Source organism: Syzygium oleosum, unplaced genomic scaffold, assembly GCF_021117445.2.
Source record: "Syzygium oleosum isolate NSW1041296 unplaced genomic scaffold, Sole_v2.1 Sole_v2.11, whole genome shotgun sequence".
Taxonomy (NCBI): Eukaryota; Viridiplantae; Streptophyta; class Magnoliopsida; order Myrtales; family Myrtaceae; genus Syzygium; species Syzygium oleosum.
Window position 1 is genome coordinate 6,843,322 of NW_026607495.1, and position 25,638 is coordinate 6,868,959.

At 42.0% G+C, this 25,638-nt stretch overlaps 1 protein-coding gene and 1 long non-coding RNA gene across 2 annotated transcripts in view; both read left to right on the forward strand.

Annotated features, from left to right (window-relative positions):
* Window positions 1-23,877, forward strand: part of LOC115687924 (disease resistance protein L6-like) — a 54,174-nt gene extending 30,297 nt beyond the window's left edge. The window contains exon 9 of the mRNA XM_056315901.1: window positions 23,692-23,877. Within this exon, the coding sequence (XP_056171876.1) occupies window positions 23,692-23,695 (4 nt within the window). The 3' untranslated portion in view covers window positions 23,696-23,877. The remainder of the gene's footprint in view (window positions 1-23,691) is intronic.
* Window positions 14,752-16,846, forward strand: LOC130139281 (uncharacterized). The gene is made up of 2 exons (XR_008817524.1): window positions 14,752-16,171; window positions 16,521-16,846. It is a non-coding gene; the product is annotated as an uncharacterized LOC130139281 (long non-coding RNA).
* Window positions 23,878-25,638: the final 1,761 nt, after the last annotated feature.

Below are 25,638 nucleotides of genomic sequence, written 5' to 3' on the forward strand. Positions count from 1 at the left end.
TGATTTAAGTAATGTGAAGCGGGGAAGACCTTTGGAAGGATCTTGTTGTGCATCCCTCCTGGTCACTGTTGTGTGGATTTGGCTCTATATAAGGTAAAAGCTTGGAATATCATATTTTAAAGCCCAAATTTGCAAATGTGGCTAATATATTCTTTTGGAAACAGGAACATCAAATTGTTATGTTGCTAAATAAGATGAATGATACTCATGAAAACTTGGGAGATACCGGGATGACGATCTTGCGGGCCAATGACCTTGCATTTGTGCATATTGCAGGATCCGCTTGTGCAAATAACTGGGAGTTGTACCAATTGAAGGTAACTCGTGGATCTGGAGCTTGCATATTGATTTCTTACTCATAATATCCTGAGTTCTATTGCGATGATGTCAATTCACTATTTAAGACATTGATCACAATAGGAAAAAACTAGCATATTGTGCTTTCTGTCGTCTCCTGTTCTTTTCAGATTTTTAAGAAGTGGCTCTGGTTGGACCGGGAACCAGACCTGTCAAGTCTGGTTTCCCAGCAGAAATGGTATTGGTCAAGAACTGGTGGTATTGACCCTGTTCAACCGGTAACCAGGTGTACCTGTCAACTGGTACCCAGCAAATCTGTCAACTAGTCTGGACCAGTTCTTCTTTCTTCAATTTGTGGTGGATAATGACATCAAGCGTGTGTAATCTGTTTAGATGCTATGGTGTCTGCCGACTCACTGGGCTTCTTTTGTTCTGAATGTGTTATGTAATATATGCAGAGTATTCTATCAGATGACATCACATGCAATCAGTTCAATTGGTCAAACCGGTAGAGCACGGTTCTACCTGTTTGACCGGTTGAACCACTGGTCCGGTTTTAAAAACGTTTGTTCTTTTATTGTTCCTATTTATTATTTATCTGCTCTCCTCATCAGCATGTGTACCAGCAGCTTAGTTTTTCCTCCTTTGTGCATAATGCATATACATGCCAATGCATGCTTGCGATTTCAAAGGATGTTTTACTTTCTGCCTTACCGTAACTGCAAAAGTTCCAACATATCTTGAAAGCTGGAGCCTTGTACTTTGTGTAGGTTAAGAAATGTGCATTTGATGGCCATAATGGGTTAGTAGTGCCATTTTTGCTTCTATTTTGTGAGGACATTTTTGCTTGGTTATATTATTCTCACTTTTGAAACACTAACCCGGTGAAACTACACATCTAGGACCCTATCTTGCGCCTGGAGATGGAGAATGAGAAGCTTCGCAGCATTCCCCATACTGTAGTTCCTCTCTTGTCAGTTAGTGGTAAGAACATTTTGACACTGTCATACTATCGAGCTAAGGATCAATTCATTGCGATGCCATCAATTGTGTAGCTCTGAATAATTTTTCTTTGAGCTTCTTACCATGTCCATTTGCAGTTTTGGATGTCTGGAAACTTATTGTTACCCATGCTCTTTCCTTTGTGCATCAATGTTTGATAAACTTGCCAGTGTCAGTAACAAATTTATCTAGTTGGCTGGGTGGTGGAACTGAATTAATCCTGTCCATGCTCCTTGCTACATTTCCACTTAGAACCTACTCTTAAGTTTAAATGTGACTGGCATAGGTACATTGTGCCTCCTTAATGGACCACTTCATGTTTGTTCCTACAGATTGAAGTTGTGCAAAAGTATGCTCCAAAGAAGAACATTTTTTCAGTCTAAGAGGTAAAATACTGAAGTATTAGTTTTTCCCCTAAATTTTAAATCAATTGAGAGGACAAAGTGCGGAAAGGATGAATCTATAGTCGCCAGACAAATACAAAAAGAAAAATCATCCTATTATGGTAGTTGCATTGCAGTCTGAGTTACCGACTGAGAACCACTGTGTACAATTTCATGATGATAGATCAAGATACTGTAGAGTATTCATAGTTTACATGCATGCCATAGCCTCTTTAGGCACGCAAGGTTTGCTTCCCGCCTGTGTTTTAGCATAATGCATGTGTTGTACTTTTACTTTTACCCAGCAAAGGTATCTAAACATCACGTTAGCCATGGCCATATATTCAAGGAACACCAGACTGAAATCAAGTTGATGTTTTTTTGGCAACAGCAAGTAGAGGTGTGGCTTGTGTTTTAGCTGCAAGAATGCAGGCCCTGGTCTACATACTGGACGAGGATGAAGATGAAATTTCTGATTCAGAATGACGGTTTGTTCAAGAATTTGTGGTGGTTGTGCTCGTGTCGTTCCAGTGGGTGAACCTCTTAAGACTTAAAGCTGCAGACATCAATGTGAGAAGCAATGCATGTGGGCTTTCTTACTGAAGCGCTTCCACTCCACCCTTCTTGGAGAGTCTTAATTTATACCTGCCATGATCCTTTTCTGCTAGGAAGGCATTTGTCGAAGAGGAAGATGGAGTAAAAGGTAACTATTTATCTATCGAGTTAGATAGAATTGACCGAAAGATGCTGAGTCATGGCTTCTATCTGGTGGTAACTGTCTTCATGGTATTGCTGCAAGCTCTGAGACCTACTCGATAGTGCCAAGCTTTTGCTTCATCTGTATATGTTTCTTATTTTCATTTGTAAGAGAACCGAATGTTTGGTTTGGATTATTTATACTTCGGGTTGAGTGGTAAATGGTTCACGCAGTGTACTCGACTAACGAACTTTTCATTTGAATGTTGAAATCTCTCACCCGAGATTGACTCGCTCCTTCACGTGTCATTGTTAAGTAATGCAGCCCATCCGATGTACAAAATACATTCTTGTGTGGAACATGACTAGCCAGATATATATATATATATATATATATATATATATATATATATATATATGTACGGTTTCAAGGTGGTAGTAAAGAATATATGATATATTCCAATCTCGCAGATTTCGAATCCTCAAATAAATGATTGGTTTAAGATCTTGAGATTATGTCTACAATATCGTTAATGGATGTGGCATCCTCAATAAAGAGTATCATGTAGTCTTTTTAACTTAATGATGTATAAACATTCAGGAATCTAAAATTGTTTAATTGCATTATTCTTTCTCTTGGAATTATTGCCAATCTCGAGGAGAAAGAATGTGAATGTAACATGTGCATATGTGACACTTCTCTTCTTATGTTTGTTATTTATCGTGATGATAGCTTTTTGTGAACTTTAGCTGAATTTACTCCAAAATTAAATCCTCCTTTATTCATCGCCCTCTTAAATCTTCACGTCCTCAATGAATTTACTGGGTATTTCAACATGAGCAAGCCCTCTTATCATCGTAGCCGCATGAATTCGTACGAGTATTCGGACTTGTGATCCAACGTATGGTCGCCACTCGCATTCAAAATTCGCGGGAAAATTGCAGGTTGTCTCTCCAGCGAGTGAAACGTGTCCCTGACCTCGTGTTCTCCCTTCCCCTGGCACGACACCCCGTTCGTGGACAGTGTCTTGATCCTCTCCATGCGTCGCCTAATGTCAGGAAATTTTCGCATCGACATTGAATTCCTCGACTATTGGATGCCTATTCTCAGCCCGTGGCTTCATTTTGCTGTCCACCGCCTTCCCTGAGGGTCTTTCTGTCGATGTGGATACGAGGCCGTGCGATCGCGGTTCCACTGCTCCTTTGCGGATGCCCTTCGTTGGTAAATCTGCATTTAAGGCCCTGTAGCCTCTCGTATAGTGGGAGTATCACTCGGAGTAATCTGAAGTCCCTGTCCATCTGCTGCTCGGAGGTCACTGATGAGGTGATGCACGAGACCTTGAAGGGTGTCAGAAGAATGCCGTGGTTTGAAGCAAAACATCAAACTTTGTTGGAGAACTATAAGAGAAATTGTGGTCAGTTTCTGCATTTGGTATGCACTTGATGAGGGTTTACCATTGGACATTTCGAGACCTCTTTTGCTGCTGTTGCATTTGAGTGGGTCGTTTGGTATGATGAGGCAGCTGGTAATTTGTCACGCCCCGAGCTCCCGTCGAGCCCGCGACATCCCGCCTCCGGTCGATCAGTTGCGACGTCCCAGGTTGTCGCCGACCTCATCTAAACATCAGAGATTTAATTGCGCACACGGAAACCATAAAACACCCGAACAAAAATTTAACTGGGGAAACATTGGGAGAATATATACATTTTCATTACTCGGTCAAACTTGTACCACCATATTTACAAAATACAAACCTTAGTTTACCAGTGCACACATTACGAACCCTTCAAGAGTAAGAACAAAAACCGATGACCTACCATCCAACCCGTAACAACCTTTAACACCCCTTGCTTGGCGTCCACTCAGAATCTAACTCCACATCATCCCGTCTCCCATTTGAAACTCAGTTGTCTCATACTCTATATGCACTGGAACTCCAAAACGTACTGGGGGTGGTGGTGATGGAGGATTCATGACTCAGGTTTGGGTTCTGAAATATTTGGTTGAAAACAACCGTGAGACACTTCTCATTAAGTACACCCCTAAACCCAACCTAGGCTATCATGTACCTCCAGACAATTCCGCAAAACACTCAAACACACACATCACATAATCACATAGCAGGCACTTTAATACAATCACAAGCATGCAAAATTTTCATGTCATGCACTCTTTCCATTCTCATCCTGTTCCATCCACATTCCTCGCCAGTGACCCACGTACACATACACGCCTTAGGTACACTGCGATCGTTCATCACCACACTTCCGGCCCGCGTACTCGTTCACGCCTCAGGCCCCAATCGCAACTTGAGCATCACGCGCCTCAGGCCCGATCCCAACTCAGCCCGCGCCAAATGCGACAGGCCTACATGATTGAAACCCGAGCTGAAGATGCCTCGGTCAAATCCCGGTCTCACCCGAGCTGATCGTGCCTCGGACCGACTCTCGTATTTGCTTTTTCAAGCCTCAGTCTGTGCCAAATGCATCAGACCTACGTGATCGTTGCCTGAGTTTATGATACTCGGCCCGATCCCAACCTCGCACTTTCACCCTTTCACATACTTTTCACAATCCCTTGCCACACCGCAATTTCCCTTCTACTCAAGTCCATGCTCAACACACGTTTACCACACGCAACTGGCCCAACATACGAGGTCCGTGCACACATCATTTCACACACAAAACATGCTCACTCAACAATTTACACGACCAATGTCAATAAATAATTCAATTTAGCTCACGTGTGCACCAAACAAGCATATTCAGTCACTTAATTGCACAACAGTATACTCAACTTAATTACCACAATTTACTAATAATTTAAATATACATCCAACACGATAATTTCCATTTTTCTCCACCCAAATGGCGTCGGATTAATTCCGATCCTTCACGGGACTTTCTCGCCATAATTTCTAGGTTCCAAAAATTCAACTTGCGTCTTGATCGGACCATCACAGCCCCGTGAACAGTAATCCACAGCTTGTGAACAGTGATTCGCAGCATATGAACAGTAATTCGCAGCCCCCATTTTTCTGAATTTCCAATAAATATTACCCGAATTAATTCCTAAGGCCCGCCATAAAATTTCCACTCCCTATTCATACAATTCCGCACCTAATTCCATACTGATTTTGTCCGAAAATTACCCGTCGATACCCGAAATCCTAAATTAGGTTTAGACGCGACTTACCCGCGTTGGCTAACTCAGCATATCACATGGTCAATTGAACAATCATTTCAATTGAACCCAAACGTGCACGAATCAAACATATTTACTCCAGCCCATAGCACAAATGCACACACAATTCTACCACCACAACTCAATTATAATTAAAACACACGTAAAACACATAAATTTCTATTTTTCTCCCACCAAACGACGCCAAATTGATTCCGATCCTTCATGGGACTTTCTCGCCATTAAATACCAGTTCTAAAAATCCAACTTGCATCCCGAACCGAGCATCACAGCTTCGTAAACAGTGAATCACAGCTTCGTGAACAGTGAATCACAGCTCGTGAACAGTAATTCTTAGCTTAAAATTCCCTCAAATCGTCCTCCAAAAATTCCAAATTAATTCCTTAAGGCCCGCCATACATTCCCGGTCTAAAGCCCCAACATGTCGCACCCGCACAAGTCCAATTTCACCCAAAATCAAATTGTTCGGCGATACCCAAAATCCTAAATCGGGATTAGAGTATGACTTACCGCGTTCTAGCCTAAAACGGCTAGAACGGAAAGCAGCGGCACTCTATGGCGACGGCGTACGACTCACGGCGGCCTCCGGCTTGGGCGGCGGCGGTCCGGCGGCGGCGTGGGGCTTGCTCGGCCGTGGGTCTTAGCTCACGGTGGAGAGAGAAAAAGAGAGAGGGGGTGAGAGACGGTGGCTTCAAGGGCTGGTGGTGGTGCGGTACGGCGGCTTGAGGGCGGTCCGGGTGGTGGTGGCGAGCGGCGGTGTCGGCGGTGGAGGGAGGAACGGCCAAATGGAGCTCACGGCAAGGAAAAAAAAAGAGAACCAAATGGGGGAGGGAGTCTTCACGATGGAGAGGGGAGAAAGAAGAGAGAGAAAAGTGTCTTGGACTAAATAGTGTATTTTGACCAATGGTGGAAATGACCATAATACCCTTGTCTCACAAATCTAATCCAACGGTTCCGATTCGATCTTATCTTGATCCGACGGCCGAGATCGATTCTTGCACAAAAATATCCAAGAGTATTCTTGAAATTTCCAAAATATCCAAGGGCAAAATTATCAAAATGCCCTTTACCCTTAAAGCTTGCCCTTTTATAAATCCTAGGGGTATTTTGGTCACTTTCTCCGTTTCTTGTCCAAATCGAATTTTTCCGAAGGAATTGAGCGCACCAAAAATTCACACGTGTCACGTGCAACGTCGTCCTAACGTTCCGGCGTGACTTCCTAATTTTCCGGTGTCCAATTTGGGCAAAAATTCCATAATTAAATTCTATTAAACGCAACTCGAGCGTTTCTCGAGCTAACGGGCTGCTTGCTAGGGAAATTCGCAGAATCGACTCATGACTGATACTGAATCGAGTCACGTGCAAGTCCGTTCGGTGCGTGACTATCTCGGTTGTCATAAAAATCGCGAAGATCAATCACTTGATCCGAGGGGTACGATCGTTCGGTATAATTTCGGAATCATTCGTCAAGTCGTTTCGTGGTCCAGCGGAATCACCCGCGATCCACTACTAGGACAGTGGCGAACTGATCCCTAGCTATCCTTGGATCGGCCAACAGTGGCTCAAAATATCACTTACGCGATTTAATGGTCGAAATCCATTCATGATCGAATTTCCTTTAGCCGCGCAAATTTAATTCCCCCTAACAGCCTTTCCCTAATGGTTAGCATTCCCAGGAATGATCAGTTCCGGGCGAGAATTTACCGCGAGCACATCTCATAAAACTCAATTATTCAATAAATTCCAATCGGTGGAAATTTCGGAATGTCACATAATTGAAGCCCTCATTCTTGATTAAAGCTGAGTTGAACTACTTTTTTTTTAGACGTGAGGATTTTGGAAGGCAAATTGATTGTTCTGCTCGAAATTGGTTCGAGGCATGCAGAGGGTATTGCAGCCTGGTTGAGGGACTGCTTCAGAGGCCACAGAATGCAACCAAGCTTTTGATAGGTAATTGGTGCCTTCAGGCGAGCAAATTGTTTTTTTTATTGCAGATTTAGCCCATTCGGATTTGAGGAAGTTCGTCCTAAATTTTATTACACCGGAATCTGGTTTACATTGTCTGCTGCTCCGCCCGATGTCGACCGGAGCAAATGAATATTGTGCCTTCAGAATAACTACCGAAAGACCAAAGAAAAAGCAGCTGGTGTAGGGCCAGTCTATATCCTACTCAGGAGCGCAAAATCATGATTCCAACATATCATAGCAAATTGTTAATTAAAATAGAATGAATAAATAAACTCTGTTATTTGAACACCCGAAAGCTCTCGCATCACTCAGTCCGTCATTTAGGTGGAATACGAAATAGTTCTCGAACATAAACTTGCTGGGTTTTTTGTAAACTGTATTTGGAAAGAAGAGTAAATTATCTTATTCTTATACGTTGCCGCTTCATTGTTGGATGTGCTTAGGTTCTATCACTTGCGACAGAGGTTGAAGGTGTGCCATTTTCTTCAATAGATTTAGGACAAATCGACAAAAAGTTACGATATAACTTTCATTTTGGCTAAAAACTTCAAAATGATGCTTATTTGACCGGCTAATCTTTGAGATGAAACGCGCTTAAATCCGAGCAAGGGAGCGCCGTGTGAAGGACTAGTAAGACTAACAAGAACGAGGATTCAGCATCCTTCACAACCCCTCTCTATCGGCCCGGTCGACCTTTTCCTCCATTGGTGTTGAGCTTTATATATCCTTCACAAGCTACTCTTTCTATCGGTTCGCATTTCCTTCCGACGCTTCTGTACGCTCCCTGGCGATTTGTTCAAGCAGAGCTGGTGGCTGCGGTTTTTGGCTTGCTATGCTTGGCGGAGCATTCTAGGCTCTAGCAATGGGAGACCGACGAAGGGGGGCTGCCGGCGTGTGCGCTTCCGTTTCAGCTTCAAGTTCCACAAACGCCGCGCTTTTGGCTTCTCAGGTTCGGCTCTGCTCCCGTTCGATTCGGTTTTGGGTGAGGCTGTTGCTCGATTTCTTCCGGTTGGCGGGCGGGTGAAGATGGCGTGAGTGGAATCCGGCGATGGATTTGCTGGCCTTGGTCACGAAGGTGGGTGCTTCGTCGCTTCGATTGGCAGAGGATGTGGACAATCTCTCCTGGTAATTGCTTCGACTCGAGAAAGTTCTCTTTTTTTTTTTATTCAGTGTGTCGGCTTCTCAACGATGGCTTGGTGTGTGCCCTTTGAGTCATTGGCCTTATCTCGTTCTACTTCTGTAGCTTTTCCTGTATGTGCTACGCTTCCTTTTCCATAACCTAGCCGACAGTCATCTACATCGACGTACAGTGTACCATACTCCTGTATGGCCATCTTGTTGCCCTTCTTCGTACACCAGTTAAAGTGTCCATGACATAATTAACATGAATAGGAGGGGATGCCATTTATGCTAGATAGACTAGCTATGTCAGATGCAGAAATGCTTGATGCCCACTTGGAGTTCGCAAGTTTAGCCCCTGCAGAATACCATCTAAATGTTCATCAGGCATCTAAAAAGATCTTAGATTTCTGATGGTGACTCTCACATTGAAATTTTACTGCTGGCTCCGATTCTTTTACTGATTGAGCATTCTTTTAATGAATGAGCATGCCCTACAAGGAGAGATTTAGTGGATATTGAAATATAGATTATAGGCGGAAAGTTTCTCACATTTTGTATTACTTGAAGTTTAATTTATCTTCTTTTCATTACAGAGGGGCATTTTGTCACATCATTTTGATTAATCAAGTTCGCTGGTGGGAGTTTGACTTTTGAATAGGATATAAATCGAGCTATGCTGCGTACTTGTATGACAATCTGGTCGGGAGGGACAGAGGGAGGAATTGGAGAGAGCAAAGAGACTAGGAGGGTAAGGGGAGTTGCATCCAAGTATGTTAAGTTCCTATATGAATCTGTTGCTAATTCAAATTCGTAAGAGCTTAGGATTAGATGCCTAGCCTTGGTAGTCCTTGCTGTCTATTCTCACTGGAAAAATTTATAGAGGAGATTTTTTTCTCCAGAAACATCTGAATGCTTCGCTCGTCATATTGTCTTCTAGATATGGAGAATGTCTTGAGTGCAATATAGTACTTGAGCCAATCCTGAATGGTGTCTGATAAGATCTTAAGTTACACTTGTAATCCTCGCCTGAAGTAAGCTTTCATGTGTGACATTCCAAAATTTCCGCCAATTGGAAATTATGAAATAACTGAGTTTTATGAAATGTGCTCGCAGTAAGTTCTCGCCTGGAACTGATCATTCCTGGGAATGCTAACCATTAGGGAAAGGCTATTAGGAGGAATTAAATTCGCGCGGCCAAAGGAAATTTGATCGTGAATGGATTTCGACCATTAAATCGCGTAAGTGATATTTTGAGCCACCGTTGGCCGATCCAAGGATAGTTAAGGGTCAGTTCGCCACTGTCCTAATAGTGGATCACGGGTGATTCCGTAGGACCACGAAACAACGTGACGAATAATTCCGAAACTATACCGAACGATCGTACCCCTCGGATCAAGTGATTGATCTTCGCGATTTTAATGACAACCGAGGTCGTCACGCACCGAACGGACTTGCACGTGACTCGATTCAGTATCAGTCATGAGTCGATTCCACAAATTTCCCCAGCAAGCCGCCCGTTAGCTCGAGAAACACTCGAGTTGCGTTTAATAGAATTTAATTATGAAATTTTTGCCCAAATTGGACACCGGAAAATTAGGAAATCACGTCGGAACATTAGGACGACGTTGCACGTGACACGTGTGAATTTTTGGTGCGCCCGAATCCTTCAGAAAAATTCAATTTCGGCAAGAAAATGAGAAAGTGACCAAAATACCCCTATAAGTTAATAAAGGGTTAGTTTTGTTGGACAAGGGCATTTTGGTCATTTTAGGCCCTAAGTTGGATTTGACATAATTACCCTTGGATATTTTTAAGTAAGATTCGATCTGGGCCATTGATTTTAAGATTAGATCGAATCTCGACCGTTGGATAAAAAAGATTAGAGGAGGGTATTTTGGTAATTTGTCAAAAAGTGGTCAAAATTAATTTTTTTAAGCCTTTGACTCTCTCTCTCTCTCTCTCCCTCTCTCTCTCTCTCTCTCTCTCTCTCTCTCTCTCTCTCTCTCTCTCTCTCTCTCTCTCTCGCCGGACGCCTCGCCGGACGGATCGCCATCGCCGCCGCGCCACGCCGCCGTCCGTACGCCCGCCGGTCACCACCCCACGCCGCTCGCCGCCATCTCTCTCTCTTTCTCTCATCCCCTCTCTTGGCCGTGAGCCTTGCCGGTCATGCCCAAGCCCCGCCGTTGACACCCAAGCCGATTGCCGCCACCCGGGAGCCGCACGTCGTCGCCGCCGTCCCCGATTAAGTACCGCCGCTTTCCGTTCTAGCCGAGGAAGTCTAGAACGCGGGTAAGTCGCGCCTAAACCTAATTTAGGACTTCGGGTATCGACGGGTAATTTCGGACAAAATCAATATGAAATTAGGTGCGGAATTACATGGATAGGGAGTGGAAATTTTATGGCGGACCTTAAGAATTAATTCGGGTAATATTTATTGGAAATTCAGAAAAATGGGGGCTGTGAATTACTGTTCATATGCTGCGAATCATTATTCACTAACTGTGGATTACTGTTCATGGGGCTGTGATGGTCCGATTGGGACGCAAGTTGAATTTTTGGAACCTAGAAATTATGGCGAGAAAGTCCCGTGAAGGATCGGAATTAATCCGACGCCATTTGGTTGGAGAAAAATGGGAATTTACGTGTTGGATGCACATTTATTTATAAATAAATATTATTGATTGAATTGAGTAGGTTGTTGTGCAATTGAGCGATTGTATATGCCTGTTGGGTGTACACGTGAGTTAGATTAAATTAATTATTGATATTGCCATGTCCTATGCTGAGTGAGCATGAATTATGAGTTAAATAATGCGTGTGTGGGCCGCGTGTAATTGGCCAATTGATCGTAGTAAATGCGTGCTAAGTGTGTGCGTGAGTAAGAAAGGAATGGTGTGTGGCATGGCATGAAAGCTTGTGGAAAGTTGTGCCGTCCTGAGGCGTGTACTGTAACGCGGGACGATGCCCGGTATTACCGGAAGACTGCCAGCCTGAGGCGTGAACTTCTACGCGGGTTGTGCAGTAGGTGGCAGATGTTGAGCCTGAGGCGTGTACGTTTACGCGGGCAAGAAACATGGCCTGAGGCGTGTACGTTTACGCGGACCTAGAAGTGTTGTGGAAAAAGGTCGCAGTGTACCTTAGGCGTGTACGTGTACATGGGTCATTGGCCAGGAATGTGGATGGAACAGGATGAGAATGGAAAGAGTATCATGTAGTCTTTTTAACTTAATGATGTATAAACATTCAAGAATCTAAAATTGCTTCATTGCGTTATTCTTTCTCTTCAAATTATTGCCAATCTCGAGGAGAAAGAATGTGTGAATGTAACATGTGCATATGTGACACTTCTCTTCTTATTTTTATTATTTATCGTGATGATAGCTTTTTGTGAACTTTAGCTGAATTTACTCTAAAATTAAATCCTCCTTTATTCATTGCCCTCTCAAATCTTCACGTCTTCAATGAATTTACTCGGTATTTCAACATGGTATTTCAACATGAGCAAGCCCTCTTATCATCGTCGCCCGCCTCATGAATACGTATGAGGATTCAAACTTGTGATCCAACAACGTAAGGTTGCCACTCGCTTTCAAAATGCGTGGGAAAATTGCAGGTTGTCTCTCCAGCGAGTGACACATGTCGCTGACCTCGTCTTCTCCCTTCCCCTGGCACGACACCCCGTTCGTGGACAGCGTCTTGATCCTCTGTACGCGTCGCCTAGTGTCAGGAAGTTCTCAATCGACCTTGAATTTCTCGCCTATTGGATGCCTATTCTCAGCCCGTGGCTTCATTTTGCTGTCCACCGCCATCCCTGAGGATCTTTCTGTCAACGTGGATACGAGGCCGTGCAAGCGCGGTTCCACTGCTCCTTCACGGATGCTCTTCCTTGGTGAATCTGCATTTAAGGCCCTGTAGCTTCTCGTGTAGTGGGAGTATCGCTCAGAGTAATCTTAAGTCGCTGTCCATCAGCTGCTCGGGGGTCACCGATGAGGTGATGCATGAAACCTTGAAGGGTGTTAGAAGAATGCCTCGGTTTGAAGCAAAACATTAAGCTTTGTTGGAGAACTTTGAGGGAAATTGTAATCACTTTCTGCGTTTGGTTTGCACTTGATGAAGGTTTCCCATTGGAGCTTTCGAGTCCTCTTTTGCTGCCGTTGCAGTTGAGTGGGTCGTTTGGTATGATGAGGCAGCAGGTAATTGAAGCCTCAACCTTGATTAAAGCTGAGTCGAACTACTCTTTTTTTTCTTTTTGGAGACGTGCGGATTTTGGAAAGCAAATTGAATGTTCTGTCCGAAATTGGTTCGAGTCTTGCAGAGGTATTGCAGCCTGGTTAAGGGACTGCCTCAGAGGCCTCAGAATGCAACCAAGCTTTTGATTGGTAATTGGTGCCTTCAGGCGAGCAAATTGTCTTTTATTTCAAATTCAGCCCATTTGTAGTATGAGGAAGTTCATCCTAAATTTTATTACACCGGAATCTTGTTTACATTGTTTGCGACTCTGCCCGTTGTCGACCGGTGCAAATGCATATTGTGCCTTCAGAATAACTTACCAGAAGACCAAAGAAAAGGCAGCTGGTGTAGGGTCGGTCCATATCCGGCTCAGTAGGCATGGACACGGAGAGCGTTTGCCGCTCGACTAGGGAATAATTCCGTACGATAATAAATCATCACAAATTGGAAAATAAGAAAAAAAAATGGCGTGCGGTAAGGGGGTGGATTTTGGGTGGTGGTGGCAAACGACATGGTCGAGTATTTTTATCCGGCTGACTGTTTGGAGCTTGGGTGGTGACAGCAAATGGTTTGGTCAAGTTCGAGCTTCGGCCTGTCGTCTCGACATTTAAGCATGCGTGAATGTTCACTCTTGTAAGATGCCAATTTTGAATAATTCGTTAGCATATGTTTTTTTAATTCAAAAGTAAATGAGGATGATCACATTGCTTTTTTTCCAAATTACATTTCAATAACTAATCCACCATCACATTAGCATCAATGTGATGTCCCATGAGTCTGACGTGGCAGGCCTTTAAGCGACCATACGAATAAACTTCACGATTATCAAATGCGCTTCTTTTCTCGTTCATTTTTTCATCTTCTTTTTCTTTTTCGCGTGACCATGCTGGTCTGTTTGAAGTTTTTTTTTACTTTTTTTCCTTTTGAGAATTTTTGCCATTGTATTTCTGAATAATTTTGGAGAGCAATTATCAAAAGTTCATATCAGGTATAAGCAATGCAAAAAAAAAATGAATGAAGACAAGATAGACGATGACGTATTGGCAGCACAACACATCCCATCTCGTCAATCTTCATTTGGCTTAGCATAAAGGAGACAAGGGTAAAAAGAAACTTCTTGATCTCCATCATCCTCGTAACGAATTTCAAGGAACAAACTATTAGGTACTTTCCAAAGATTATTGACCATCGATCGGAACTTTCTTCCATTGGAATAACGAAGATTATAACAAAGTCCGGTGCTTTCGAAACTGATCGGCAGACGATCAAGCACGTTCCAAAAGAATTCACGACCCATTTGGTACGGGGAAACGGAAGGTACGAAAGTTCGAAACGAAACGGAGAAATGAACGAAACGGGAAGAGGAATAGGGTCAGCGTTTGCCTTTCCGCATTTGGTGGTGATTATAAGAATTAACCTATTATTAATTCAAAAGATTCATATTCCAATGTGAAACGAAACATGTCCTTACTTCTTAAGAGAAGATAACAGTACATTTGTTGGGAGCTTGAGAAAGCTGTGCGCTTTTTCACGAGAGATGGTGGCTGCGGTTTCCGTCTGCTTGGCGGAGCTCTCTAGCGATGGAGACCGACGAAGAAGGGTCGCCGGCGAGTGCTTCCGTTTCAGGTTCAGGTTCGACAAAACCCGCTCTCTTCCTGATGGGCGGGTCGATTCGATTGTTTTCCGATTCGGTTGTTGCTGAGGCTGTTGCTCAATTTCTTCCGGTTGGCGGGCGGGTGAAGATGTCGTGAGTGGAACTCGGAGAAGGATTTGCTGGCCATGGTCGCACGAAGGGACTCCAAGGAAGGTGGGGGTGCTTCGTCGCTTCGATTGGCAAGAGGCTGGTGTGCCCCTTTGAGTCATTGGCTTTATCTCCTTCTGCTTTTCCTAGATGTGTTACGCTCCTTCTCCCCAAATAAACCATTTCAATTGCCAATCTAGCTCAAATTGCGTTTGATGGAGAGTTGGTGAATATTGAGAGGTAAAGTGCTCGAAAGTCTGATTGAGAACACGACGTCGAACTGAGAAGTTGGTGTTTTACACACAAATGAAGAGTGAATGAAATGGTAATGAGAGTGAAAATTTGGATATGACATAGTTGTAAGTAACGAATCCCAAGTTGATATTAGTTGAATGAAGGGATGTTTATTTACAGGCGCGATAGATTCCTATCAACTTCTAGACGAGATTGGTGCCTTAGGAGATTCCCATAACCTTACTGGCAGTCATCTGGACCAACCGCAAGTGTACCCTACTCCTGTATTGCCATCTTGTTGCTTTTTTTGGTACACCAGTTAAAGTGTCCATGAAGATATAGAACTCAAATCGGAGGGGATGTCATTTATGATGGATAGACTAGCTATGTTAGATGCAGAAATGCTTGCTACCCACATGGAGTTGGTTGGTTTAACCCCTGCAGAATACCATCACAATGTCATCAGGCATCTATATAGTTTTCCTTCGATTTCTGTTGGTGACTCTCACGACGTAATATTATTTCTGGTTTAATAAGCCCTGCAGAATACCATTTCAATGTCGTCGGACTTGAATCTGATTGATGTGCTCAATTGCATTCTCATGTAGGACAAATAATTGTCACCTTGTTGCAGATGTTGTCATCGATGATCTAAAATGTTTTGAATGTCAATGACGAATTAAAGTAGTGTTTACTGGTGTTGAGCTCATTGTGAGGATCTATAGTCTAAGTGGATGGTGTCATATAGAAGCAGTCATCCATGACATGCTCATTTTCATCAAATTAATAGTTTCTTTCAAAGTTCCATATGTCCAGTTCAGTCAAATTAGGAAGGTAATAATTTGGGTGACTCCTAAATGAGAGAATTTGTATGTGCCTCAATTATGCTTGTGGGGGAAAAGTTCGTAGATAACCGGTTATGTCATTAAGCTATAGCTGTTTGGTCATGGGTACAATTGCTCAGAACTTGGTTGATGCTGCTGCAATAAAGTTTCTTTGCGATTTCTACAAATTTACTAATCATTGTCCACTTCATGGATTAAGTTTTGCTCTGAGGAGCTTATTTTTACACGTGAAAGTTATCTCACCAATCTAGCTGTCGTTATGGAACCATGGATATGCAGTGTGCTGCTTTTTATATGCCAGTGCTTGCAGCAGTTATACATACTGTGGTACATTTATTTTTAACACGGTATAAATATTAAGCAGAATGGAAAACTGTTAAGAAGCTTGAAGTCCCATGCAGCAGCTGTGGTGTGTCTCAATTGGGAGGAGGATGCCCAAGTGAATAGTGTATGCATCTTTCAAGTTGAAAAAGTTAATATAACTTCTCGATCTTGATTCTTAACAGACAATATTTTATTGTTCATACCTTTCATGTTGTATCTAATGCTTTGTTTGCGGTTAAGTAGTTATGTTAGTCTGGTTTACTTAAATATTTCTTTTTTCAAAATTAGAATCTTATTTCACGGTCCAACAGCTTCAATATGAGTCTATGGAAGGTTTTTTTGAAAAGTTATGTTTGGTGTCAGCTGTGAGTTGTTGATTTGCTGATTGTTGACTCCTTAACTTTAATCTCTTGTTATATTTTTTCATCTTCTTTTTTTTCCAATTGGAAATATAATTATCCATTTTTTCATAGGACACTTCTGGCAACTCTTTGGCATTTGAAGATCACACTACTCGTTACTTCCCTCCAGCTCCAAGAGTTCCTCGCATGCCTGGACTAGTACCCAGAGAAACTGATTTAACTGACGATGGTCAAGATTCATTTGTAGAGCTCTCAAATTCTTCAAAGCAACGTTTCAATATCCTTTGCAGTTGAGATAGATGGGGTTTTGTGCTTCAATATATTTGGTGTCTTTCCAATCGGAAATGTTGTAAGCCTCCTGTACGTTCAGATCAAATATATAGCAGTATAGTCTATCGGATTCAGTCAATGAGTACTTCTTTCCTTTCTTGCTTCCATACAGCAGTCTTTCTTAATAAATGGATCTAATGGCAGAGATCAGTATTGCCCGGAAGTAATGGGCTGGTTAAGTAAACAACTATACTAGGTGAAGTTAATTCTTGTCAAAGTTCTAGATTTCACTTTCTATTGGTCACTTCAGAGATGACACCTCCAACTTCGATGCCGCACAATTATCCGTAGCTTTTGTTGTTTGCCCTGAGTGCTCCTTCTCCCTATACTGCAGTTGAAGCACCTAAAGGAGAATTTGGTGTCTCTCGGGGTTAGCCTGCTGTACAGACTTTCTGCTTTTGTTTTAGACTCTTGAGTTTCTGCTGTGTTTTAGGAGATTGAGAGAGCCTATACAACCATCGGTTGGGGAAAGTGTTCTGTGAGCGTGTATGCCTGTGTGTAGATAGTTCTCTCTGTGGGTGTGCAACTATTAGAAGATTTAGAATTTTAGGTACTCTGAACCTTCCTGCATGTTCGGGTTTTGTACTGTTTCAACATGAAAATAAAACGAACATGATGAACTTCACAACAGACATTTGATTAGTCTAGAAAACAAGTGCAGGAGAATTGTTCTAATCATTACCATTTAGGTTCCTATCGGTTGTCTCTTTAGTTACATGGAACAAGTCCTTATAGTTATAATTCCTTGTTAAAACTCTCCCAAATGAACTTCCTAGGGCCCACTACCTATCACCAGATCTAACTATTGTTTCCTAATGGGAGGTTTTTCAGATCTATATACAAGTTTGTGAATTGTCAATGTTGATTTGATCAAAACGTTTTTACTTGGTGAACTACCTATAGTCAATTTCAAAATCCTATGTCCTTTCCCTAGAACAGGTAATTTGCACTTTAAGATGAGATATTTTAGATGGAAAATAAAAGATGATTGATAGGAAATCACTTGTTCTGAAAATTGATGTAGCTCGTATGGTTCAATGTAGAGATAGCACACTTCCCCTCTCCACTAGTTATTCTAGTTTTGAAGCTTCTTTAACTCTGTTTCCACTTCATATAGTTGCTTGGTTATATCGAGTTCGCTATTTTCAGTTTGATAATCAGTCACTTATTGCTTCTTGCTGTGTGATTGCTGTAATGCAAGGGAATATGCGCCAGTATATACATGAATGTGATATTCCTACGATGACCAGGGACAGAAACACCGTTTGCCGACTCCTGAATGCTTCCGTCGGGAAGGTACGCTAACTACCATAGTTGCCTCTCAAGAGCCTCCATGTTCCTTCAACTAATGCGTTAATGATAGTTGGCCTTTTTGCCTCTGCTGGGACTAATTTTAATTTCCTTCCTAATTAGTCTTCCAATATAGTTCAACTTTATGGTATGGTAGATTGTCTTGTCTTTAGTTTTTCCCATGTATCAGGAAAAGAAAAATACAAATAAACCTTAAGAGACACTTTTTGACCCTTAGTTGCCCATTCGATTACAATATCAAAAGCATTCAAGTATACTCAGAAGGATTTCATCTTCTAATTGGGGATAACAGAAGTATCATGATAGAAAAGTTATTCACCTATGAGGAAAACTTTTAATGTTCCAACTGATTAGCATTTTCCCTCCTAATTTATACAATTATTTCCAGACTCATGCACCGTGCGGGTTAATGTTTAGTTTGAGATATTACAGTGGACTCACTCGATTAGGTCAATTTATTTTACTTATTAGTAAAATTAATTTATTTATTAGTACTAGTGAAAATTGTGAAAAAAAAATTAATTTATTAAGAAAAATGAATAAATGTTCGAATGATTCGGTCTATTTAAGAAAAACGGGCTTAGATAATTATGTGATAAGCAAGATTTAGATATGAACCGTAAATACTTAAAAATTTAGGGAGTCACCTTGTTTGTTATGGTGACTATATTTGAACTATGATTTATTTTTTTAGCAATTTTTCAATTGAAATCCTACCAATATGAAAAATTGCCATAAGAAAAATTAAAATGGAAACGAAATTGATACCACTTTTTAATTTGGTTGGATTTGATTTATCCACTTCTCTTTTCTTTTTTTGGTCGGATATTTATCCACTTTCAAAATATTATGGCACCTCTAGTTTTTCAATATGGAAGATGAATCAATCTGTTCCGCCCGAATTAAGAAACTTCACCTACTTGAAATCTGAACCTTCCAACTTTTGCAAGGGCACCCTCACCACGTAGCTCCATCGCGACGCCTCCTAACACATCTTTGACTTATTTTAATCTTTAAGCTCATGAGATGTCATACTTGATCATGAATATGATTTTCGCTAAAGAATTATCTTAGGGAAGTTAGTTACGAATAATTTTGTCGACTCTTGCAGACTTAATTGGGCGCAGGCTCGGGTAAACAATTTCTTTCTTGGGCTCAAGCTCACTCGCGTGATGCCACTTGAGCTTATCCAGACCCGATTGTTCAATGAAATAAATGGAGATTTTCAAATTTTTTCGACGAGTTTGGATAAAGAATTTCAAGCGCGAGATCTGGCTCGAATCGTCCATTGATCAGGTCCACAAAGCATTCCAAGATAAGCAAGCCCCGTCATCGTAGCCTCGTACATGTATTAGAGGTCCCCAAAAATGTACGTAGATTCAAACTTGTGATCCACCGTATAGCCGCCGCTCTGCATTTAAAAGGCGTGGGAAAATGGTTGTCCCTCCATCGAGCGACACGTGTCGCACTACCGGAAGCCAAAGGTTTTTTTTATGATCGAAACCGGAAGCCAAAGTTCAGGCGAGCAAAAGAGCCCTAAAACTGGAGGCTCTCCTTCCCGTTCCTCCGTTCAATCGTCGACCCCACATGGCGAAGAAGCAATTGCAGACTTCATCGTCGCCCTCCTCTCGTCGATGCGAAACCCTAGGCGACGATGCTGATCACATCAGCACCTTGCCTGACTCGGTGATCCGCCACATCTTCTCCTTCCTCGACGTCGCACACATTGCCTGAACCTGCGTCTTGTCGAAGCGGTGGCGATCCGTCTGGGCCGCCGCCCCGGACCTCATCTTCTTCTTCCCCTGGCACGACGCCGCGTTCGTGGACAGCCTCTTGATCCTCTACGCATCGCCTAAGGTGAGGAAGTTCCACATCGACATCAATTTTCTCTCGACTATTTTGCGCCTGAGCTCAGTCCCCTGGATTCGTTGGTGAACCTGCATTTGAGACTCTTTAGCTTCCCATTTAGTAGGAGTGTCTCTTGGACTAATCTCGAGTCCCTGTCTATTTGCGGCTCGGAGATCACAGATGTGGTGATGCACGAAATCTTGAAGGGCAGTCCTGTTCTTGAGTGTATTAGGTTGGAGGAACGCTGCGGTTTGAAGCAAAACGTCAAGCTATGTTCGAGAAGTTCGAGGGAAATTGTGGTCGATCGCTGCTTTTGGTATGCACTCGATGAGGGTTTCCCATTGGAGATTTCTGAGTCCTTTTTTGCTGTCGTTGCATTTGAGAGGGTCGTTTGGTATGACGAAGAAGCTGGTAATTGAAGCCACATCCTCGATTGAAGCTGAGTTGAACTTTTTTGTGAGACGTGAGGATTTTGGAAGGCGAACTGATTGTTCTGTTCAAAATTGGTTCGTGTCTTACAGAGGGTATTGCAGAATGGTTGAGGGACATTGACATTAGGCCAGAGAGTCCGCGAGCTGAGAGAGGCAAACTAAGAGACGAGAGCAAGAGAGGGAGGCAAGAGTTGAGACTCGAGATGGCTTCGAGCAAGAGGGAGGCGAGAATGAGGTGTCGAGGCAAGAGGGACTGAAGGAGGCGGCTCCGCGTGACTGCGTGAGACTAGGAGTAAGAAGTGAGAGGTGTGAGACTATGCGAGAGCTGAGAGGGATGAGCAGCGAGAATGGAAAATTAGAGTTTGGACTCAAAGCGCATGCGAAATTACGCATACTACCCCCAATCATCTTTTAAGGAGTTAATCAAGTAATGTCCGCCTCCTCTCCTGTAGTCAAATCTCTCTCTCTCTCTCTTTCCTCATTTTCTCTCCCGCCTGTTCGTTCCTCATTTCTGCAAATTTCTCTCTCTGCGAATTCTCTCAAAGGCTCCACTGGGACTGTAAAACACCAATGCCTATTTACTCTCTTTCTGCTTAGGGGTTTTCGAGCTCTATCCTTCACTAGCTCTCCCTCTCCCTCTCAGTTCGCACTTGCCACCGGCGCTTCCGTACGCTCCCTCGCGGTTCGCTCCAGCAGCTGGTTGGCCGCTGCGTTTGCGGCAGCTCCCGGAGCTTCTTGAGCTAATGGAGACCGACGGAGGAGCGTCGCGGGCGTGCGCTTCCATTTCAGCTCCAGTTCGACAAGTCGCTGGCTTCTCAGGCTCGGCTCCCGTTCAGGCATTCTTTTTGCAACCTCCTGATGGGTGGCCGATTACATTGTTCCGACTCGGTTTGGTGAGGTTTTTGCTCGATTTGCGATTGGCAGGTGAAGATGGCGTGAGTGGAATCGGGAGAAGGATTTGCTGGCCATGGTCACGGAGGACTCCAAGGAAGCTGGGTGCTTCATCGCTTCAATTGGCAAGAGGCTGCGGACAATCTTTCTCCTGGTAATTGCTTCGAATCGAGAAAGTTCTCTTTTTTACTATTGAGCGTGTTCTTGTCTTCAACGATGGCTTGTTGTGCCCTCTGAGTCATTGGCCTTATCTCGTTTTACTACTTTCGCATTTCCTAGAGGTAAAGTGCTCGAATGTCTAAACGAGAAGACAACGTTGAACTTAAGGAATTGGTGTTTTACACGAAAAAGAAGAGTGAATGATGGTGATACGAGTGGAAATTTAGAGATGACTTAGTTGCAAGCAAAGAATTCCAAGCTGATATCAGTTGAATGGAGGGACTTTTATTTACAGCAGCGACACACTCCTGTCAACTTCTAGACAAGGTTGGTGCCTCAGAAGATTTTTTCCATAACTTAACCGACGGTCATCTAGACCAACCGGAAGTGTCCCATGCTCCTGTTTTGCCATCTTGTCACCCTTTTTGGTACGCCAGTTAAAGTGTCCATGAAAATAGAGAACTCGAATTGGAGGGGACGTCATTTATGCTAGAGATGCAGAAATGCTAGATGCCAACATGGAATTGGCAGGTTTAGCCCCTGCAGAATACCATCTCAATGTCATCAGGCATCTATATAGTTTTCCTTAGATTTCTGTGGGTGACTCTCACAATGTAATATTTCTTCTGGCTCCTCTCTTTGTACTGATTGAGCGTTCCCTACAAGGAGAGATTTAGTATAGGCTGGAAAGTTTCTCACATTTTGTATTGCTAAAATGTAGAGTCTAGTCTGGAGAGTTTCTCACATTTTGTATTACTTGAAGTTAACATTTATCTTCTTTTGATTACAGAGGGACATTTCGTCACATCATTTTGATTAATCAAGTTCATTGTTGGAAATTTAAATTACTTGTGAATAGGATATATCTCAAGCTATGCTGCATATTTGTATACAATCTGGTCAAGGATGGAGGGAGGAGTTGGAGAAGGTGAAGAGATTAGGAGGGTAGGGGGAGCTGCATCCAAGTATGTTAAGTTCTTACATGACATTATCTTTTGGTAATTCAAATTCGTAAGAGCTTATGATTAGATGCCTAGCCTTGGTAATTTTTGTTATGTATTTTCACTGGAAAAATTTAGAGGAGGTATTTTTTCTCCAGAAACATCTGAATGCTTCAAACGTCATATTGTCTTCTGGATATGAAAAACATGTTGTCGAGTGCACTATAGAACTTGAACCAATCCTTGAATGGTTTCTGTTGAGATCCTAAGTTGTAGATACTCGTACACTCGTGATCCTCGCCTGAAGTTTGCTTTCATGGATCCACAACACTTTGAGGTTCCATAGCTGAACAACAAGATTCGTTTTTGGATTGAGACAATGGATTGGAGGCTGCCAAAAAGATATAGATTCCCTGTCTTTAGATGACCTACTACCCCAAAGAAATACCATATCAAGCCACCGATATCCCTCTCAGTTATATTGTACCGTTACGAATTTTGATTATCATTTTCTCGATTTATGTGTGTTCTCTATCTTTCCTCTTCATCTATTAATTTTTTTGTTGTTGTTGTTTATGAACTCACTTTTCTTTGCACGTTTCATTGTATGTCGTCAAGACTGGATTCTCCTAACTACTCTAATGTACTCCAGGTAAATGTATAACATCATTATGCTAGCGTCCTGATGGCAAAGTTGTTGTCTTGGGACTAGAAGATGGTACGGTTTTACTGCATGATGTAGAAGTTAGTTTTCTATGTTATTACTTTAGCATTACCCTCACAACTTCTCAACTAGAAATTCTTCCTGCAACAATCCCTTATCATCAGAATGTGTTCTTCTCTGATCTCTCTTGGGAAAGATTCTGAATTGCTCAAAAGCTGCATGATGCATGAAACATCAAGCTTGCTCAACAAACATTTAGCTGCTAATAGAGATGGCAATCCATGTTTATGGGTCATGTCTGCCAATGTCAAATTAAGTGGACTGCTCGATAGGTCAATCTGAGTAGGATAAGCTTAACAAATCTTATTGGAGTACAATAGCCGGCGAGCTCCGACGACCCTTGCTGGCCACAGTGATCAAATGCAAATATTGATCAAGGTCGCTGTAAAGAGCATTGTGAAAGTCATGATTACTATTGCCTTGTGAAGCTGTAAAGAGCCTTTTCTGATTTATAGTGGTTTAGGTCTTACGATATCATAAAGTCCTCTTACTTTCCCCATAATGAATAACTTCTTACAAGTTGTGTCTTTTGACTTTTATCATTTACTCAATTCTGTGGACCGTCCTAATGTGGTTATTGTGATTGCTTCATGTTTATAGCTTATTTTAATCTGGTGTTTATTAACTGACTGTTTTTGCTTATACAGGTGACTGATATATATGGAAACTACCTTTCTACTGAAGAAGCTAATGGATCTAAAGTGATCAAATAAAGGAGCTTTGCAAGTTATGTTAGATTTAAAGTTTGTATATGATATTCTTTCTGGAGGTGATTCCACTATGGATGAGGAATTGTCTAGAAGTTCAAAGCCTAAGTATTCGTTTAGGCAAAAGGATCAAAGACAGAAAAAGTCTGCCATCAGAACATGTAGATTGGTACATTGTCTTTCACAGAGATTGGATCCCATAGACTGGCTCACGTAAGTTACTGGATTTGTTTTTGCATTATATATTCTACAAGCAGACGGTACTCCAAGATGTTTTTACGAAATCCAATCTCGCTCCTAACGAATATTTGTATCCAACAGTTTTATACCTTGATTCTTTTTTTCATTTAAATTTGTTTCAAAGAGTATCTTTTAAGCTAAGAGATGAAGATTTTGTATGATCCGTGCTTAGATTAGAGGGTAAATGACAATAGTAGGAATAGAAAGAATTTTCTTTCATGGTCAAGCGGTTGCCCTTTTGTTAAACCTGGGTAGAAGTTATTGCATGTGAGCTTATTCTGATATCTGAACAGCTCTTTCACGCGTAAATGATGCTTAGATGATGATGCTCAATTTTGTGCAATTAGTAGTAGTTTTGTTTGATGTGTAGACATGTTGTCCAGAGATGATTGTGTACTAAATGGTTATTTTGGAAAAGGTGGAAAAGGAGGAACACGAGCGGCGAGGGAAGAAGGTGGGACACAATAAAATTCCCTAGGATTATCAGTGATGACTTCAAATGAATTCACCGAAAATAGTTGCAATCTTTACCTTCTTTTGGAGGTCTACTTACTATGTTAAAATGTAAGAAGAAATAGCTAATTGACACCCTTGGACCATCTATCTGGTATTATCTGAGTTATATTTACATCCCAATAGATAGTTTTGTGATTATAACTCTTCATTTTGTTGCAGTTACCTAATAGTGTTTTCTTGTTCATTCATCAAAGGTTAGAGCCATATCTGTGGGAGAATGAGAGAGTCATATTTATGGCATGCTGTCCTCTTCAGGTTCTTTGTACAACTTAATCCGTTGTATGTGGATACAGTGCAGAAACTGCCCTCGAATGCAGAATCAAATATTACGAGATGCTCCACAGTTCCCCGGTTTAAATAATTCCAATCAGGTTAAATATACCTTTCCATGTGTTTGTGTTTACAGGATAAATATTTGAGCTTTTGAGACCAGATTATCTCAAGAAAAGCGTCTATTGTTATTGAATTCTGTCTGCAGCGTACCTGCATTGTCTTCAATGAGGACATCTAAAGCAACTACAAAGATGAGGAGACAATGCAATGAGAAACGGGGACCCCAAAGATTACGGCTTGAGATTATCGCAGAGGAGGCGATCGAGCAACTCGTAACCACAAACCGAGCCGTGGCAGAGGACTGTAGCCTCCACTTTAGCTTGTCAAAAAAAAGAAAAAAGAACGGTGCGTGGGAAGGGGTTGGATTTTGGGTGGTGATGGCAACCAACATGGTCGAGTATTTTTATCCGGCCAAGTGTTTGGAGCTTGGGTGGTGATGGCGAATGGCTTGATCGAGTTAGAGCTTGGCCCGTCGTCTCAACATCTAAGTAGCGCGCGAATACTTGCTCTCTTAAGATGCCGATTTGAATAATTCATTAGCATTATTTCTATTTTTTTCAAAAGTAACTAATTCACCACATTCGCATCAATGTGATGTCTCGTGATTAATAATAAAACAATGACGTGTCATTCAAATTATCAAAGACAATTCTAAAAGTTCCATTAAGTAAGATAGAATTGTCCATAAAAGTCCACGTATTTATACTATAATAGATTGATTCACTACTAATGAGCATAGATTAACATAAAATTTTCAAGTTTTGGAAATAAAGCACGCAAAGCATTCATTACTTAGAC